General features: G+C 43.7%; 2 protein-coding genes across 2 annotated transcripts; one reads left to right on the forward strand and one right to left on the reverse strand.

The window, feature by feature from the left end:
- Positions 1-756: 756 nt before the first annotated feature.
- ist1 (IST1 factor associated with ESCRT-III) lies at positions 757-5,448 on the forward strand. Its single transcript, XM_053865246.1, has 10 exons — positions 757-861; positions 1,378-1,478; positions 1,560-1,740; positions 1,969-2,056; positions 2,127-2,210; positions 2,309-2,419; positions 2,501-2,701; positions 3,268-3,369; positions 4,046-4,088; positions 4,390-5,448. The coding sequence occupies exons 2-10, from the start codon at positions 1,391-1,393 to the stop codon at positions 4,554-4,556; spliced, it is 1,065 nt and encodes a 354-aa protein (XP_053721221.1). The 5' UTR covers positions 757-861; positions 1,378-1,390; the 3' UTR covers positions 4,557-5,448.
- Positions 5,449-7,438: 1,990 nt separating this feature from the next.
- On the reverse strand, positions 7,439-17,709 carry pkd1l3 (polycystic kidney disease 1-like 3). The gene is made up of 23 exons (XM_053865976.1): positions 17,355-17,709; positions 16,501-16,599; positions 16,381-16,406; positions 16,283-16,310; positions 15,476-15,534; positions 15,331-15,393; positions 15,092-15,250; positions 14,475-14,587; positions 14,265-14,388; positions 14,071-14,193; positions 13,358-13,577; positions 13,076-13,257; positions 12,774-13,004; positions 12,594-12,695; positions 12,218-12,396; positions 11,478-11,624; positions 11,197-11,399; positions 10,586-10,773; positions 10,360-10,492; positions 9,506-9,701; positions 9,088-9,307; positions 8,864-8,948; positions 7,439-8,064 (listed from the first exon to the last, which is right to left on the reverse strand). Exons 1-23 carry the CDS (start codon positions 17,674-17,676, stop codon positions 8,018-8,020), a joined length of 3,249 nt encoding a protein of 1,082 aa, XP_053721951.1. The 5' UTR covers positions 17,677-17,709; the 3' UTR covers positions 7,439-8,017.
- Positions 17,710-17,715: the final 6 nt, after the last annotated feature.

Here is a 17,715-nt window from a genome sequence, read left to right on the forward strand (position 1 = left end):
TCCATGGAGTCCATTATTCTCGTCTTTGATATACTGGTTTGTTTATTTGGAGTTTGCCATGATGTCACATGAAGACTGTGACCTACCTGCAGGTGTGCCTCCAACTACATCCTCAGGTGTGTCTATCGTGCTGCGATGACGTCATCGTCGGGGCTGTCCCGTTTTACTTTAAGACATTGTGTAACCCAACTATTCTGCCATGATTCTACATATTGGAGATGGAGCTCACTGAAAATCATATTTAATCTCAGGCAATGAGAAAGGCTTCTTATACAGTGCATGAAAACTACCATTTTCAACGGTCTATTTTGTTTACTTTAGTGGGCATTTTAGAACTGAACATGTAAGAAAGTGTCTTAAAGAATACTTTCAAGACATACGTTGAAATAATTAGACATAATGAAATATACTGATATAATAAATATTTGTGTTGTAGTTGAACGCAAATTGTTTAAGTATAAAGTTGACCGTCATGTTATAAATGTAGATAAAAAGCATTTATAAACGTGAATCATGATTCTGCGATGATCGTACTTTGCTCACGATCACGTATTAGAAGTTAATACTTTCAAGATACGGTTTGATTTTTTTTTCTCAGTGAAACTTTTTTTCTTCGTGAAAGTGACACCTCTAATTCTTGACCGTGAGATTCACAGCGTTTGCGACCATGGACGATGGTCATGGAAAGTCTTGACACTTGAGTCGCCGTGTGACTCAGCAAAACAGCTCCCGCTCGGAGACCCCGCCCCTGACAGAATTTCCCCGGTGACGTGACCAGATAATAACACGGAAGTAGATCCGCCGACGACAAGCAGACCGAAACTTGACGAGCCTCGAGCTTCATTTCACTTCTACTGACAAGTAAGTAACTGGCACCATATACCCTTGACTCCGTGGTTTAATGTAAGATTTTAATATTCATTCGGCAGATTATTTTCCATCGTTTTGTGTGTTTTCTTTCTCCCTGTGCTAAAAAGCTATGTAGCTAGCTCATGTGACAGAAGACGGACAACAAAACGAGTCTGGAACTATTTGAGAGCACAAATTCGTGTTTGACTGTCTTATTAACACTGCAAACACCAGACTGCGACGCCGAACACAAACATTGTTCACATAACCGATAGTTAGACATGGTGTGGAGCTCATGCTAACTGGTTGGTTGCTACGTAGTTCTGTCAAGTCATAAATGGTGAATGTCCAAATAGTGTCGGGCATCTGTGGCGTTAAGAGTATGTCTGTTTGTTTGTGGACTGTGACGAAAGTGAGCCTTTGTTTGGGTTCGTGGCTACAGTCTTCATCGGTGATCGTGATAAGATCCGACGAGTCATTCAATCATGCGGAGGGAAGAGTCGTTAAAGACGGTGTTTGTGTCTTCAGAAACGATACCATCATGCTGGGTGGAGGCTTCAAGGTGGAGCGGCTGAGAGTGAATCTTCGTTTGGTCATCAACCGACTCAAACTCCTGGAGAAGAAGAAAAGTAAGTCACTGGCCAAAGCACACGTCTCAGTTTTATGTCACGGCTTGTGTAAGAAAATGTGTGGCAAACTTTGACATGCAGCCGAGCTCGCTCAGAAGGCAAGGAAGGAGATCGCAGACTACCTGTCAGCAGGGAAGGATGAGCGGGCGCGAATCCGTGTGGAGCACATTATTAGGGAGGACTACCTGGTTGAAGCCATGGAGATCCTGGAGCTTTACTGTGACCTGCTGCTGGCCCGATTTGGCCTCATTCAGTCCATGAAGTAAGCAAACTGGTATTTTCTCTGTACAGTTCCCTCAGCTCATATCAGTTCCATCTGCAGAGAATTATTCAGTGACATTTTATTTGAAACGTCTTGGTCGACGGCTCACTCATAAGTCATTTAAATCGGACTTAAAGTCTTGATTAAGGATAAGTGAATCTTGCTTCACCCCAATAAACTTTGATGAATGTTTTCTTGTTCACTAACTGTCTGGTCTTGGTTCAACAGAGAGCTAGATCCAGGCTTACAGGAGGCTGTGTCCACTCTGATCTGGGCGGCACCTCGTCTCCAGTCCGAAGTCTCTGAACTGAAAATTGTGAGTTTTTGTATTTTGAATGTTCATTTATCTCAGATTGGTATTCATGAGCTTTGTTTTTATCATTCAGGTTTCTGACCAGCTTTGTGCCAAATACAGCAAGGAGTACGGCAAGCTGTGCAGGACAAACCAAATCGGCACAGTCAACGACAGGGTTAGAGATTTTCCTTTCTCTGTCATTTATGACAATGTTTCCCGCTAACGTTTGTAGCTTGTAGGATCAGGTAGTCATTCATGTACTGTGTATTGTAGCTGATGCACAAGCTGAGCGTGGAGGCTCCTCCCAAGATCTTAGTGGAGCGCTACCTCATTGAGATCGCTAAGAACTACAATGTGCCATATGAACCAGATGCAATGGTCCGAGTAAGTGTGAAATTACACATTAAAATGACAATACATTTTGGTCTTTGAAATTTTGGTTTGAAATTGATGGTGTCCTTTCAGCCTGAAGTGTGTCCCGGGGAGGAGGCGGACTTGATTGATGTGGATCTTGACAGAAAGCCCGGCGGAGGAGGCAGTGGCAGTGGCGGCGGCGGCGGTGGTTTCACAGCGCCCGGCATGCCCATGCCCATGCATATGCAAATGCCCATGCCCATGCCCATGCCTATGCCAACGCCATTCGACTACCCTCCACCCAAAGGAGCAGTAAGATATTACTTCGCAAAGTAGTTTTAATATTGGACAATGTGTATTATCTTCATATATTTGTCGCTGTAAGTACTCGACCACAGGTTTTATTTCTCACCTGTGCTGACTAAATGTGGATATTATGGCCAAGCAAATGATGATAAATGATCTATGAGCCATATGGCATTCATCAAAACTTCCCTGACAGAGATGTGCCATCAACAAATGAAACAAACGGGGTCAGTTTCTGAATGTGTTCTTAATATATATATATATATATATATATATATATATATATATATATATATATATATGGTGATGTGTATTATATATTATGTGCTGATTTACCAACGCACATACAGTAATAAGAGCCAAAAGCTGAAGTGGAAATGAAATTAAATTTTTTTTAAGCACTTATTATTCAGGTTTCTGCCTATATTGTATTAACTTCCTAATTCTGTGTTTATAGTCCAGTGTTGGTGCACTCCCCATTCCATTTTTATAGATGTCTTGAAACTCTTTAGTGCCAAGACCTGCTGTGTTTTTGCCATGTGGTTCATTTTTATAACTTCGCTACTCTGCAGGCACCTTTCAATCCCAACGTTGGAACCTACAACAGCTTTCAGCACCCCATGGGAGGAGGGCAACCCCCTCAACTGCCCACCTCTCCCCCCACCTACGAGTCTGTAAGTGAGCAATCCTCTCCCATCCATGCCCCCTCCCCGCTTCCACAGACGGAGAGACGGCAACTCAGGGAAGAGCAGTTCATTCAATTAGCTTGCAGTTTCGCCCTCTGTCCTCTGGCCTTCTGCGCTGTTTTAACGGGAGGCTGTTTTTGCTTCATGGGCATCAGTGAACGAGGCATGAACTGGTGATGTTTTAACAACTAACAATGGCCTGATTTAACCCCTTATGTCGGCATCATAGGCTGACCACTAGGAATTGTTTTGAACAGGTTGGAATCAGAATCAGAATCAGAATCGGTTGAAAAAATAGTTGAAGCTGAAAAATGTATTTGCACTGTAAAACATAAATGCTTTTACTATGTTGAATGTCTTGAACACCAATGACTTAATGAATGCACCCACCATTAAATTTAACTCCATATTGTAGCTCATTTTCTGGCTCAAAAACACGAAGCTGTTGACGTGAAACATGGATGTTTAGACTTGTCAGACATGTAATTTAATATTAAACTGTTATACAGTGCAAATATAAGCTCAAGGTGATGGCTGTCCTCCGTTTTATTCGGTACCTGCTGTCTGTCGAGACCTCTGCTAAATGAGCAACAACACTAACATTGATTAAAAGAAAGATTTTGATTAAAGAAGACACTGCATCTAAATCGTTTTTGTGTTTCAGATTGACGAAATAACTGACAGTTCTGCTCCTTCCCAGGCTGTTGGTAAGTTTTTTTTGTCTCCACTAATGGTAGTTAGTTTCCAAACTCTGAATACCATCGGCTAGCCAAGTTAGAAATGTATGTGGCAGCCTTATGCACCATTTTAGTGTGTTAGAGATTTGAGTTTTCTTTATGACCGGCTCAAACAGAAACTTAAAGTGGTTTTCTGCCCAGTCTAGTTTTTGTTTACAAATCTAAAGATTGAATCATATTCCATTATTTTCGCCAGCTCAACAATGTGTGCCTGGATTAGACGTCCACTGAGGGAAACCCACTGTTTCAATTGTGTCTGTTTTGTTGGCAGGTCCTGGTCCCGCGCCCCAAGCCTTTGACAACAACGCCCTTCCTGAACTCCCCTCTGTTCCCGACACGCTGCCCGCGTCATCTTTCGGAGGAAATACCACCAGTTCAGACGACATTGATTTTGACGATCTAACACGGCGCTTTGAGCAGTTGAAGAAGAAGACCTAATTGCGGAGTCAGACACTCACTCACACACACGCACGCACACACACACACTCTCGACTATATACTCTCCCACACGTGAGCTGGTGTTACTAATGCGTCTTGATTTGGGAAGTAATATATATGTTTTCTTTCTTTCTACTCTGAAGTTTTTTAGAGAAATGTAACATGTATTCTTACCTCATGTAGATACATATGACCCAAGGGTGGAACTTTCCCAAAATGCTAACTTTATTTTAGAAGTCAATCATGCTTCCACTTCTGTTCATTTGATATCTTGGATACAATGAAATTCTCATCTCTGACTGGCTGGTGGGTGGGTGAGGAGGGCTGTTTCCATCTCTTTTCCTCTCACACATGCCATCGCTCTCTGACCAGTCAAGCCAGTCTGACTACCCGCCCTGGTTCCACAGGCATTCAAACTCCTTGCAAGGGCCGTGGCTCTGTTGCGCCAAAACTGGTTTTGAGAATGGTTACTGGAAGCTGTGATATCGTCCCTCTGTGCTGGTTGTCATTCTGGAAAATACTAGCCTTCCGAAATCTCTCAAGGCATCTGTTTTGTTTCTAGCACAAAGAGGGCTTCTCTGAATAACCAGGAAGAGACTGGCATCTGTGACCGTGCTGAAATGAGATGGAGCTTATGTACAATGACGGTTAATGACACTGTAGTCTCGTGGAAGGTTTTGCTCACGCGTTGTTGAGTCAACACCTGACATGTTCGATACTTACTTTTATCCTCCCTCAACTGTTTTGAATGTTTGAACGCTCTTTTAATTGTAGTTTTAAATGAACAAGCAGCATGTTCCGGTCTGACGAAAGACCCTGACGTAATGTAAACCTCTCTTATGTCATCACCATCCACTGCTGCTTTTGCCTTATTAAAACTTCTTTATACGAAGCCTTGATTATGCCTTTTTTTTCCCCTTTTACTTCATTTTTTTCCTTTGCAAATGTATTGTTCATTCATTTTACTCCAGTTGAAGTTCTTAGGTCAAAGAGTTGGAAAATGGACTCTATAAAAATATGGTTTCCATGTTGAATCATTGTCCACCGTGACAGACAGGTGTTACGAATGTGTTTTAAAAGTCAGAATTCTCACTTGAAAAGTCAGAATTCTGCCATTTTTTTTTTCTTCACTGACCCCAATCCTCCTAACCGTTTCATTAAAGAGTGTGGGGAATTTGAGTCACATGGTCGGCTGTACTGCTGTAATGTTGCTGGTAGCCAGAGGGGGTCCTCAGCGTTCAAGTGCAACTCAAGTGTTTCATGGTTGTATCATCACCCAAAGGTGTGTTGGGTCAACATCTCTCCTAAGTTTATTCACCCACCCAGTGCGTTCTCCTTTCACTGACGCATGTTTGCATTGTGGTGCTATTTAAAAAGAAAAAAAAAGTGCCGTGGAGCAAACTGGTTAGATCAGTTTATATGCAGTTGTTTTAAATAATGTATTGATCTTTACTTTATCAGATATAAAAACAAAAAAGACAAGTAAATTATGCTTTATAAAGCATAATTTATATTCTGTTATAATACTGCAATGTGCAGGTTATGCAGTTATGACTTCAGGTCTGCCTTTCTCACTGTGTGTGTGTTCTTGGTTTGTCAGCACCGTGCATGTCATTACACCTTCCTCCTGTCAGCTGTGCAAGTCGCAGTTGTCAAGTTTCCTCAAGGTCTGTCACTATGGTGTCAAAACGGAGGTGGAAGATTATGCTATTGACAAAAGAGTGAACCAGATGCAGAGCTGGCAGGCTGAGTGTTGCCCTCCAGAATATTGATCGCTGGTTTGGCTGAACCGAAAAGGTGCACAGCTGGACCCCAGAAATTGGTACAAAGACTAAGTACCACGAGAGCAAAAGCTTCTTTCCTCTATTGGCTGTACTCCGCATCAGTTTGGAGACAACACAACTGCTTCATGCTTCCCCCCATACGGCTCACTAAACATGCCGTATTCAGCCCTCAGTGTCTTTGAAGTCCCCTAAAAACAACATTCAGCTGGGTACCTCCTTCACCCCGGAGATGGGAGATGAACATCTCATTGGGAACGTCTTCTCCCTTGGCTGATGATGGTGCAGTTCCACTGTGCTAAAAGACATGCGTAGTCAATACCATACCGTGGTATAATGTTCCTTTTCATGACCATGCAGTCCTCACTGAATGGACATTTTTGAATGCCATCATGTCAGTCAGGCTATTTCATCTAGCTTCTTTATGAGGTCCACATCTTTACTCCTGCTACTCCTATCACATGGTTGAACATTTGTAACAATATTAGTTTGTGTTGTAAGAATTTTCATAGTACTGTTCTAGTATTTAATCACGACAATACTGTTGCTCAGAGGAATCCTTTGGGTGAGATGATCCACACCATTGTATTGTCCTCCTACCAGCAAGACAATGAACCTCCTCCATTTCCTATATGATTTTGTAGCTCCTCTTTGCAGACTATTTCCTCAACAGTGCCCTCTCCTTCTCTGATCTTCCTCCTCAGACACTAGATCAAGTAGTATAGCCTCTGTGCAGTTTCGGGCTGTGTCCGATTTCTGAGTCTGGCAATGGTGTTACTCCAGTAGTGTGTGAAGTCATCTTAAGATCATCGGGGAATCGGGGAACCGAGTACTGCGCTTTCAGTCGAGCCGTTTTGAGAAAACATTCAGGAAAGTTCTATGAAGCGATGCATCGTGTATGCACACCTTACCACCGAGGAGACATCTCTGTTGTAGAACAGTATCAACACAATGGACAGTACAAAAAATGTCTGATATTGATGGCTCATAACGCACTGCAACAATTAAAGAGCAAATTGTTGAAATCAAATTCAGAACAAAATGTGTTCAGTTACAAGAAATTTTATTTGGTTGTTTGAATTAATCAATGCGTGTGTTTCATATATATATACACATATACATACATATATTTAATTCAGGATACTGACTAATAAAGGACATCAATCTAATCTAATCACTTGACTGTTGACTCTCCACAACCTACATTTGGAACTTGAAACCTCTTTGTTTTCCAGATTTTGGTCACATATTGTATACACGTACACATTTCTGATGTCATTTCCTGTCTTCTGACCTTTCATTCATAACAGTCAGACATTTATACATCAGTATTATTACGTTTCATATCTACTACTAAGCAAGACTTGTAACCATTTCACATTGTGAATCTTTGCTGGCTCCAGTATGAGTATCATGGTGATGGTTTGGCGGCTACAGGGTGATGTAAGCAAGGGAGAACACGCGAACCCTGCTGACCTGAACCAGCTAAAAAAGTTTCAAAACCTTCTATTTTGAGCTGCTGTGCTAACTAATGCATGCCGGCGTGTCATTTAGTCACCGGTGTGTGAAACCTTTTCCGGCATGGCGGAAGCTTGTAGCCATACAAGACACCCTGATGTGTTGCGTAATCTAAGTAGAAGTTTCAATAAGTGCAATCTGATGTCTCAGAGTGGAACGTCCTCACAGCGAGTCCCTGCCAGTGTAGCGCCTGCACCGCTCCTGTTGCTCTGTGAAGGGAGAGGATGGAGAAGTCACAATCCTTGGTCTCTGTTTGAGTGAAGCAAGACGTGTTGGCAAGGGTGGCAACTTGAGGGTGTCGGGCAAATGTTTTTATTGTTGCATAAGAGCTCTGTGCAGAGGAGACGGATCCTTTAGTCTCCCGCATGAAACTTTAACCAGCGGTTAGTCAGTTTATGTAACAAATTAAAGATTTAAAGGAGTATTTTCCATTTCAAGAACGATCCTCTACGTCAACTGTTGTTCATCACTGAGTCTTTTTTTGGTTGGGAGCAAACGACGGGGGTTGTACTGAAATGAAACCAGGCTGAATGGGGGATGGAATCAGGACAGTGTATCGGCGTCCTGGTGAAATCTTACGCTTTGTTCTTAAGTTTTGGGTAGTGACCGCTGCGGTGTTTAGAATCTACCTAAGCAAGAGGGAAGAGCAGTCTGGTCATCTGGGAGATGTGTGGAGTATAACTGCTCCTCTGCATAGAAAGGAGCCAGGTGAGGTGCCTCTGCATCTGAAGCAAGTGTTATAGCGCCACCTTTTATAGCAAACTTCTTCTTGCTCAAGAAACTTGCTAGTCATTCGCCAGGTTTAGACTGGACCTCGATTGATGTTTACTTCATAAAAATGACAAACATTATGCAAATACATAGTGATATCTTTGGTTCCTCTGATTTAAATTGGGAAGTGAATGATTTTAATACACACATTCCAGTGAAGTCATCTTACATGACCTGCTTTTAGGATGAAACGATAACTGTGTGACAGACCACTTAATGTTCCCGGGCAACTCTTACTTTGCAGAACTTGCTCCACTTCTTCACTTTCCTCCACAGCCACAGGTTTCAGCAGCAGAGCGAAGAAGATGGCGATCCCAATCACCTATATAGAATATGAAGAACACGCGAAGAGGAAGGTCACACAGATCTATATCCAGACACCCATGCTCTTTGTCATATTTTTATTCTTGTGTTTTATTATACTCTTACATACAACATGAATGCCTTCTGTCTGCACCCACCTTCAGTGGCTGAAGGATGAAGATACTCTGGAAGAGGGAGAGTCCTAAAGACATGACCCACTTGATGGACTTATCTCTTCCGTAATCAAAGCCGTAGAGCAGGGTGAAGTAAGTGGAGATGGCGCTGATGGACAGCAGCAGGAACCAGCCCAGGAACACGCACCACCAGGGCAGCCAGCAGTCAGAGGAGCCCCTCCTCTTCGGCATCACAGGTGGTGGACTGCGACACGGAGATACACAAGGTATGCCTTAAATATCATATGTGAAAAACATGATTTTAAGTGAATCAATTTTTTGTGATGACATTAGTTACACTCCCTGTGTGTGAGGGAAACACTGCAGCAAAGGATAGTACCATGAACCTGCTGGTATAAAACGGGTAGGAATATTTCTGGAACTGTAAACAGTGGTTCCTGACCTGTAGGCCAAGTGGCTACAGTAGACCATCTCAGCCTTGCGGACCAGTATGTTGGTGGTGTTCAGGAGGTGCTGGTACTCTTTCTCATTCAGGAAACATTTTGCATCCATTTTCTCCAAACTGGTGAGGAGGTGACAGAGGGATACCAGGAGGAACTTGCTGCAGTAAACCCAGTGAGGTCCGCTCTCGCTCTCCCCTGTGACAGGAGGAAACACACCAGCAGCTAGAGGAAGTTGGCAGTTAGACATCAGCCGGTAGATTGCATTTCTCTAGTCTTGCTATTTACAAAAATGAACCAGAGCTGTGACTACATCTGAGCAAGGGACTCCAGTGTCCAGCACTTCCAGGGAGAACCTTCACATCACTGTCTGATCTAAGCCCTCAGCCATCCTCCCTCCATCAAAAGTCACAGTGCTTCACGATGACAGCCATGAATGAGAAACTTCACTCCAAACACCATCACTCCGTAGTGAGTTGGGATGAACCGCCTCAATGGCAAACAGACTTCTGACCTCCAGTCACACAGGACAGAATGCTTCTAGCTGGGTAAACCTTCTGCTCACTTCAAGACCTTCATTCGGTCCCCTCAGACTCCTTGTGCTTGAACACTGGCTATATCAGCATGTCAAAGTTTCATGGACCTGAATGGTCTGGCTGTTGTGTGGCTGGATGTGAATCCACCTATTGGTCAGAGGCAGAACGACTTGGTGCAACCATGACACTGACTCGACAGTGAAAGTTTCCAGTGTCACCATAGGAACACCTTCCTGCTGTCCTTTGAAGAAATGCTTGCTCAAAACATTTGCTAGTTTGAGATGCAACTCCCTGCCGTGTCATCATCTCATCAGCGGTACCTTGTATGAGGAGTATTAAATCGTGCAGTCTGTCCAGGGCGAAGTCAAGATCTGAGACGGACTCCAGCCGTTTCATCTCTGACATCCGGTTTCGGGGACTTCTGCTCACCAAAGAGATGACTTCTTCTGTCTCCTAGCAGGTTGTTGAAAATAAATGCACTCATAAATCATTTGTGTTGAGAGCTGGAAACTGATGGAAGAGTCAGTCAACTCTCAATATCCCCACCTTCAGGATGGTTGGTATAGACACCGACTGGGGTCTCAGTATCTCCTCTGCAGAGCTTTTCTCAGACTTGGAGATCATACGAGGTTTGATGCTTCTGAAGATGGTAATGATCAGAATGTTGATGGGGAACATGAGGAGACCACTTTCCACTCCGACCATGATCTCCTGCCACGTGATTTTCAATGAACCTTGTTGGGATGGAAGACATTGACTTATCTCAATGAATGATGTTACACTGTGATAACATATTAACACAACCCTAACCCTGCTTCATATACTTGTGAATCATGTATAAAATTGATATGTATGACCTGTGCTTCTTTAGTTTATTCCAGAAACCAAAATTTAGAGGCAAAAAAAGCATCAAACGGAACCTCACTTTAGCCTTTCAGTAGTTTTAAGACAAGGTAAAGGGTTAAGAAATGACAGAGGTTGGTTCTTCTGTTAAAGGGGGCGTAAAGAATCATGTTTATTGAACAGTCCAGGTCGAGTCCTCTGGTACTAGACTCTCTGGTGTCTGTGTGGTTAATGTTGAAATATATAACCAGCACTTTAACCCCAATCACTCCTCAAACAACAAGACACTCCTTATATATATATATAGCAGTTACCAATGGAAAAGAGAACTGGTGAGCTGGAGTCTATGGGAATGTTCCAGAAGGCGATATTGATGGCCATGGTGCAGAGCAGCAGACTCATGCAGCAGGAGACCCTCTGGGCTCGAGTGAAAGGGCTGCGGGAGGGCGGATCCACGATGGACACCCAGATGTGCTCATCCCTGAAGCCTGTGGATGTTCGAGTCTGGAAAATATTCCTGACAGAGAAAAAAAAAATACCCTCTGAGCAGGAAAACTGAGCTGAGGATGCTCAAAGCATGTGAAAGGCTCCTCACCTGAAGCTGGCAACCTCGTTGTTCTTGGCAGCGTTGAAGGTCTTCTTGATCATGCCGTCTCCACGGTCAGTGCTCAGCCAGCAGCCGCAGAAGAAGTGATAGACCAGGCGGGTTTGGAGGTCTTGCACAGTGACTTTGTTGATATACCTACAGGAAACAAACAACTGGGGTTTTAAAGAGAGGCGGGGGATGAGAACCTTCGGATGGTAAGGGGGAGATTATTTTCCTGTTTTCACTCAATTTTGCAATAGCCAAGGGTCATCACTTAAGGTCTACTTTAGGGCCACTCTATCTCAGACTAGAAAAAAAACCAGACATATTTGTGTCCCATGGCCATAAAATATGTTGTGTTGTCGGATCCGCCATAATCACTAAACACAGCAAACCTTTTGCTGTATCAAAAGTCTAGTTTCCCCCTTTTTTGGGGCTCAAAACTAGATTAAATGATATCTTTCTGTTCTGTTTAAATTCAAACAGGCTTGATTTATTTAGTTTGGCTGAATTCATTCCATATTTTCTGTTGCCATGGTTTCCCTTCGCACGACTCCGTCCTTACATATCTGCCCATCATGAAAGCATTTGCTGTGAGGGGCTGTATCTTCCAACACACAGTGGCTCAAGCGGACAGATTATTAACATGTGCACAGTCATATGTATTTCTGCTAATCCGGTATATAATTTAAAGACAATGGACTGAATGATGTTTCATATGGAGTTTCTCACTGGTGGAACAGCGTTACCATGATGGATGGCCCCCAGTGTTGTCGTGCTGCAGCCGGACGTTTTGGACTTCGCCCAATGGGAAGGGCACTGCCAACACAAAGATGTCAACGTTCCCTCGCTCACACACTGTCTTGTCAGGGTCTGTGAGGTGGTGGGTGTCGCTCGCAGCCTCCGAGCCAATCAGAGTCACCATCACCTGGATGGAGAAGGCAGAGGTGCTGAGCAGGTGCTTCTTTTGGAATCAGCAAATGGGACAATGCAATGGAACAAACGCCCAGAATGTATTATCTTCATATTCTAATGCTCATGGTTGTCAAAGTAAAAAATGAATTCAACCCAAGCGTGAGTCCTCTTGATACCATGGTATGGTGGATTTGTCCAAGTTGGTCTTACTGTGGCGGTCGTTCCAGCGTTCTTCCGGTGGCCAGTTTGAACACTGACCAGGTAGTTGTACTGAGCCCCAGGGTGACTGTCGGTCAGCAGCGTCATCTTCCTCTGTCGATCGAACACAGTAACAGGTAACTGTTTGGTTTTTCATTTTCCTTTCTCTAGTTTCCCCAAAATATTATTTACCCTGGACCGTGCCCTGCGGTCAGAATAGATGGCCCATATCAGCGTGACCAGGTAGAGGCCAAAGAAAGCACAGAGCAGCGCCAGCACCACAAAGTTTTCATTCACAGTGGCGAACAACTGCGCCGTGCGAGAGACGTCCACGTAGTTTGGCATCACAAAAAAGGAACTCCCAAAGAGAGTCAGGTGGTTGCACTGACAGTGAGTTTGCATCGCAGTGGTTTTCTCGCCCACCTAAGACAAGACGAACACATGGTTGAGAATCAAAACGTGGAGCTGACAGCACATCAGAATGGCAAACCTACCCGGCAACCTACAGTGTCCCATGTCTGGTTCTGAACATCCCAGAAATAACACTGGCTCATAAAAGAGCTCACAAGAACCGTCAGCCCTTCTCTCCATGTGCTGTTGTAGAGAGCAGCGTCCACATACCAGACTCCTGCTGTGTTCTGGAGCATTTCTGGAGTTATCATCCAGCGATAGTTAGCTGAGGAAGAAAGCAAGACATGTTTATCAACTCTTTGAGTTTGGTCACTGTCCTTTCCAGCACAGTGAGTTCTAGACCATGTCGAAATCTTGATGATCACCTTCCTGAGTCAGGATCGTGGTGTTTGAATAGTAGCTGGTGTTGGGCGGTGATCCATGCGCCAGCCGAAGGATGAGAGACACATTTTCATTTGGCTCTATACTGACAAAGGCTGTCATGAGTGGGTCTGAAATATTGAAGGTGGTCACTGCTACTGTGTCCTTCTCCAGCTTGATGGTGCTATTCTGCAAAGGTAAACCCGGCGGTCGAGGCAAAAATATCTGGTGGTGAAGAAGTGAGAGTGAAAGAGTTAATGCCACAAACCAACAAACCAAATCTATCTATCTATCAATCTATCTGTCTATCTATCTATCTATCTATCTATCTATCTATCTATCTATCTATCTGTCTGTCTGTCTGTCTGTCTGTCTGTCTGTCCGTCCGTCCGTCCGTCCGTCCGTCCGTCCGTCCGTCCGTCCGTCCACCCACCCATCCATCCATCTATCTCTATCATCTATCTATCTACATCCATCCATCATCCATCCACCCACCCATTCACTCATCATCCATCCATCCATCCATCCACCCATCCATCCATCCATCCACCCATCCATCCATCCATCCATCCATCCACCCACCCATCCATCCATCCATCCATCCATCCACCCACCCACCCATTCACGCATCATCCATCCATCCATCCATCCCTCCATCCATCTATCTACCCATCCATCCCTCCATCCACCTATCTAGTGACTATTTGAGCCAGTGTACCTCAATCATCTTCGTGAGGTTCACCAAACGGATGTTTGTATTTCCATCCATAAGTGACAGACTGCAAACATTCTCTGAGATGCTAGTATTGGTTCTGTGTGGGTTTCTATTGAAGGTAGACATCTGTACAGAGGAGACACAAATGCGTCATTAAATGTCCATGAGGAAGAACGACGTCAGGAGCTGGAACTGACCTGAGCGGTGACAGTGCTATACCTTGCCACTTGTGCTTCAAGGACAGAGAATTCCGGCAGTATGATCATCTCGCCGTCCTTCTCAGAACCGAGCACTTCGTCGCTGATGTCACTTGGCAGGGTCCTGAAGAGAGAGAGAGAGAGATAAAAATTCACCACACACGTGCATTAAGGTAAATAGACACACTTATATTTGTCAAGCCAACATACCTCTTGAGATAAGTTGTTCCAAGCAGATGTTTGTAGACCTTTTTCTCGTTTATTCTGAGGCCTAAAAGCACATTAATGGCCTCAAAGACTTCATTCATCTGCTCGAACAAATCCTGTTAAAGGAATAACAGTAAGATCCTGTTAGAGTTAAGATAAGGATGAGATTCAGCTCAACATGGGCTTTGAAGTCATGTTGGAAGTAAATATATATATATCTTCATTTACATGCAGGATTAAATAGACAATCTAGTCTTTATGCACATTGAAGAGACTAAGCTTGTAGTCAAGATCGTGTCAAGACTGCGACCAGACCGGAGCATACAGAGACCATGAATGACCAAGTCTATTTGTCATGATAACACACATTCATTTTTTGTTGCACAAGAAGTTTGTCATTTTTTCAAAATAACTTAAGAGCTGAAATGAAACTGTCTTTGAAAGACACTAGTAGTTCACTTTGGTCCAGATCTTGGACTTGATCTGGCCCTCCCCATTGGTCTTGGTCTCTGCCTGCTGTGGTCTCCACACAACACTGGCACAGACACTAATGTGTTTGGACTTTAAAAAATCCAAATGGATGATCAAACAAGGAATAATAAAAAATAAAAAAACTTCACTGTGGGGTTTGGATTTGTGTCCTGGTCACACTTGGACTGGGAGAGAGGCAAGATGGCTGCAGTGGTGTTGTAAATCTTTTGAATGGTTTCATTGTTGGACTGAGCGAAGGCTGTGGTGAGCTGGTTCGTAGCAGCTAACAGACTCGATATCAAATGTTCCTAAGAAAAGGACGAAGGCACATCTTTCTAAAATCATCAGAAAAAATGCAATGAATATTTCCATGTAAACAAGTAGTTACCATATTATCATTTGTTGGTTGTCCTACTTCTGCTTCCATGTAAGCAAGCAGGTTATCCGCCTCCTTTTTTGATTAAGATGGAAATGGGAAAACTGAATGAATCTACTGCAAAGTGAGAACACGTTGTACTCAATAGTCGACTCACCAGAAGCATTTGGTCAATGTTTCCAACAAACGAACTCAGATCTATATTCCTTTTGTGCCCTGAGAAGACACAACATGGCACACTGATGTCTCATCATATCACATCTTCCATAACTCTGCCATCTTGTTCATATTGTGAATTGTTTTAAGCACATAGTTTAAGCACATTGGCTGTCAGTGCAGCCTGGCGGACATTTAAACATGGCCGTTATAGACAAAGACGACGCGCGGATTCACAGCAGCCATCACTGCTCTGAGTGCTGGAACTGGTAAGTCTTGTAGGTTTATACTGCACAACATCTATAGAACGCATCGTCCCTCCCCCCCCCTTCCCTCCCCTCCACTCCACTCCAGTAGCTGCCAGCACTTGTTTCAAGTCCTGCTCTCCTAACACGCTCCCAAAGGATCAGGCCGAGCGTACAGTACGTTAATGAACCAACAGGACACCCCACCATCAATCCATATGGTGGCTCTTCCCTCACAGCCAAAGTTCCAAATGGTGATATGAGCTTTTTACCAAACTCACTGCAATTTGCCCAACAATTATTGCTTGGACTCCATTTTCTTCTATTGCATTTTCGACTCCATGTGTTTACCTTGCCATACCTGAGGTTGAGAACTTGTTCTAGCTGCTCTGGGTTTATGTTTGTACAGTTGACTCCCAGGTGATAAGCAGCATGGACCCCACTATAGATGTGATCCAAAAAAACATCACATCCTCAAATTTCATCATAAATTGGAGAAGGAATGGCCGACCACAATGATGCAAAGACTCCCACCTGACTTGTTAATACTTGTTTTTACTTACGAGTCTTGGATGCTGGAACTGCTGACCTCTATTTCAAAGCAGAAAAAAATATTGACGGTTAATTCGGTTTGTCGCACCATTCGTTTTCTGAGTCATACCTGTGCGTTTGATATAAACGTGGCATCTTGAAAAAAAGAACAAAAAACAGATTGTGTTGTTGATCATTGGCCGGTGGAAATGTTTTCACAACATGACAAGGAAGGGAGAGGGTCACCTACCGTAGGTGCAGATAAACCTGCGACTCTGATTGCAGTCTGCCAGGACCATCTCGAGGGGTTCGGCCGTCACATAGAAGCAGCTTCTGTCGTCCCCTTGTTCTGATGTAGATAAATTTGTATCGACAAGCACACACATTAAAGCTTCACATACTGTGTGTTTTGTTTTGCCTTGTTTTTCAATAGAAAAATATATTTTGCTGCATGAGCTTCTAATGCCTCAAGGTTGGATGTGGCTATTGAAAACCTAAAACCTTTTTCCACTGAGACTGCTCTTCTATGACGCAGACTGCCATGACTCATGACAAAACTCAATTTTGTTTGAACTGTGGTGTAACACTTTCAGTCCAGCTGTGTTGTATAAGCCTCTTCTGAATGGTGCTGAAGGATAAACAGGGGTGAATGTTTGTGCAACAGGACGTTTCCGGGTTATGCAGAATAAACCACCACAAGTAAATAAACCCGTTTCTGATAGAAAAGAGGCTCTGGCCTGCAATAAGCCTGAACATATTCTTGGACTTTGGAAGTGAACTTTTAAGATGTGAAACCAACCAAGAGAGCAAATCCTTCTGGACGCACCTTGGGATCAACTTCATGACAGACTCTTCAGAAGAGAAAGGAGATGGTAGCTGCTGATGATATGTAGGCTGATGTGTCGGCCATGCATGAAGGTGACTGGGGAAATGAAATGTCTGCAGGAATGTAAGAGTTTGTTTTTCATGCTGTCACTTCGCCTCCATCCATCCACCAACTCTAGCTCTCGTCAGAGCAGCAACTCTTCTGTGCTTCCACTAAAAATCCCTTCTCTCTGAGTACTTTTTAGAATGCACTGCCGAGTAGATAAGGCTTTTACTCACCAACAGTTTCCCTGTTCTCTCCGGGACTGACCATCCCAGTCCACCAGGTTAAGTTGTGTCTTTCATGTCCTCTGGTGTGGTTCAATAAAAACGTTTTCACAGGGCTGGTAATGATAGTCACTAGCTCTCCTCCTCGCTGCCCACAGCTGTCCCTGGCTTGGGACCAGGTTTCAGTGGTCGCTGAGAACTTGTAGCAGATGTTTTGGTAAACTACATGACATGGTGAGAGGCCGTCGTCCTCCAGGCAAAAGGCAAAATTATGTAGGAATCCAACCCCGGTCCAGAAAATGCCAAAGAATCGCAGCAACAGGTACATAGTCATCACAATGTTCGGATCTAAAGCACATAGTTCTTTCGAAAC

The sequence above is a fragment of the Synchiropus splendidus genome, chromosome 5, assembly GCF_027744825.2.
Source record: "Synchiropus splendidus isolate RoL2022-P1 chromosome 5, RoL_Sspl_1.0, whole genome shotgun sequence".
NCBI lineage: Eukaryota > Metazoa > Chordata > Actinopteri > Syngnathiformes > Callionymidae > Synchiropus > Synchiropus splendidus.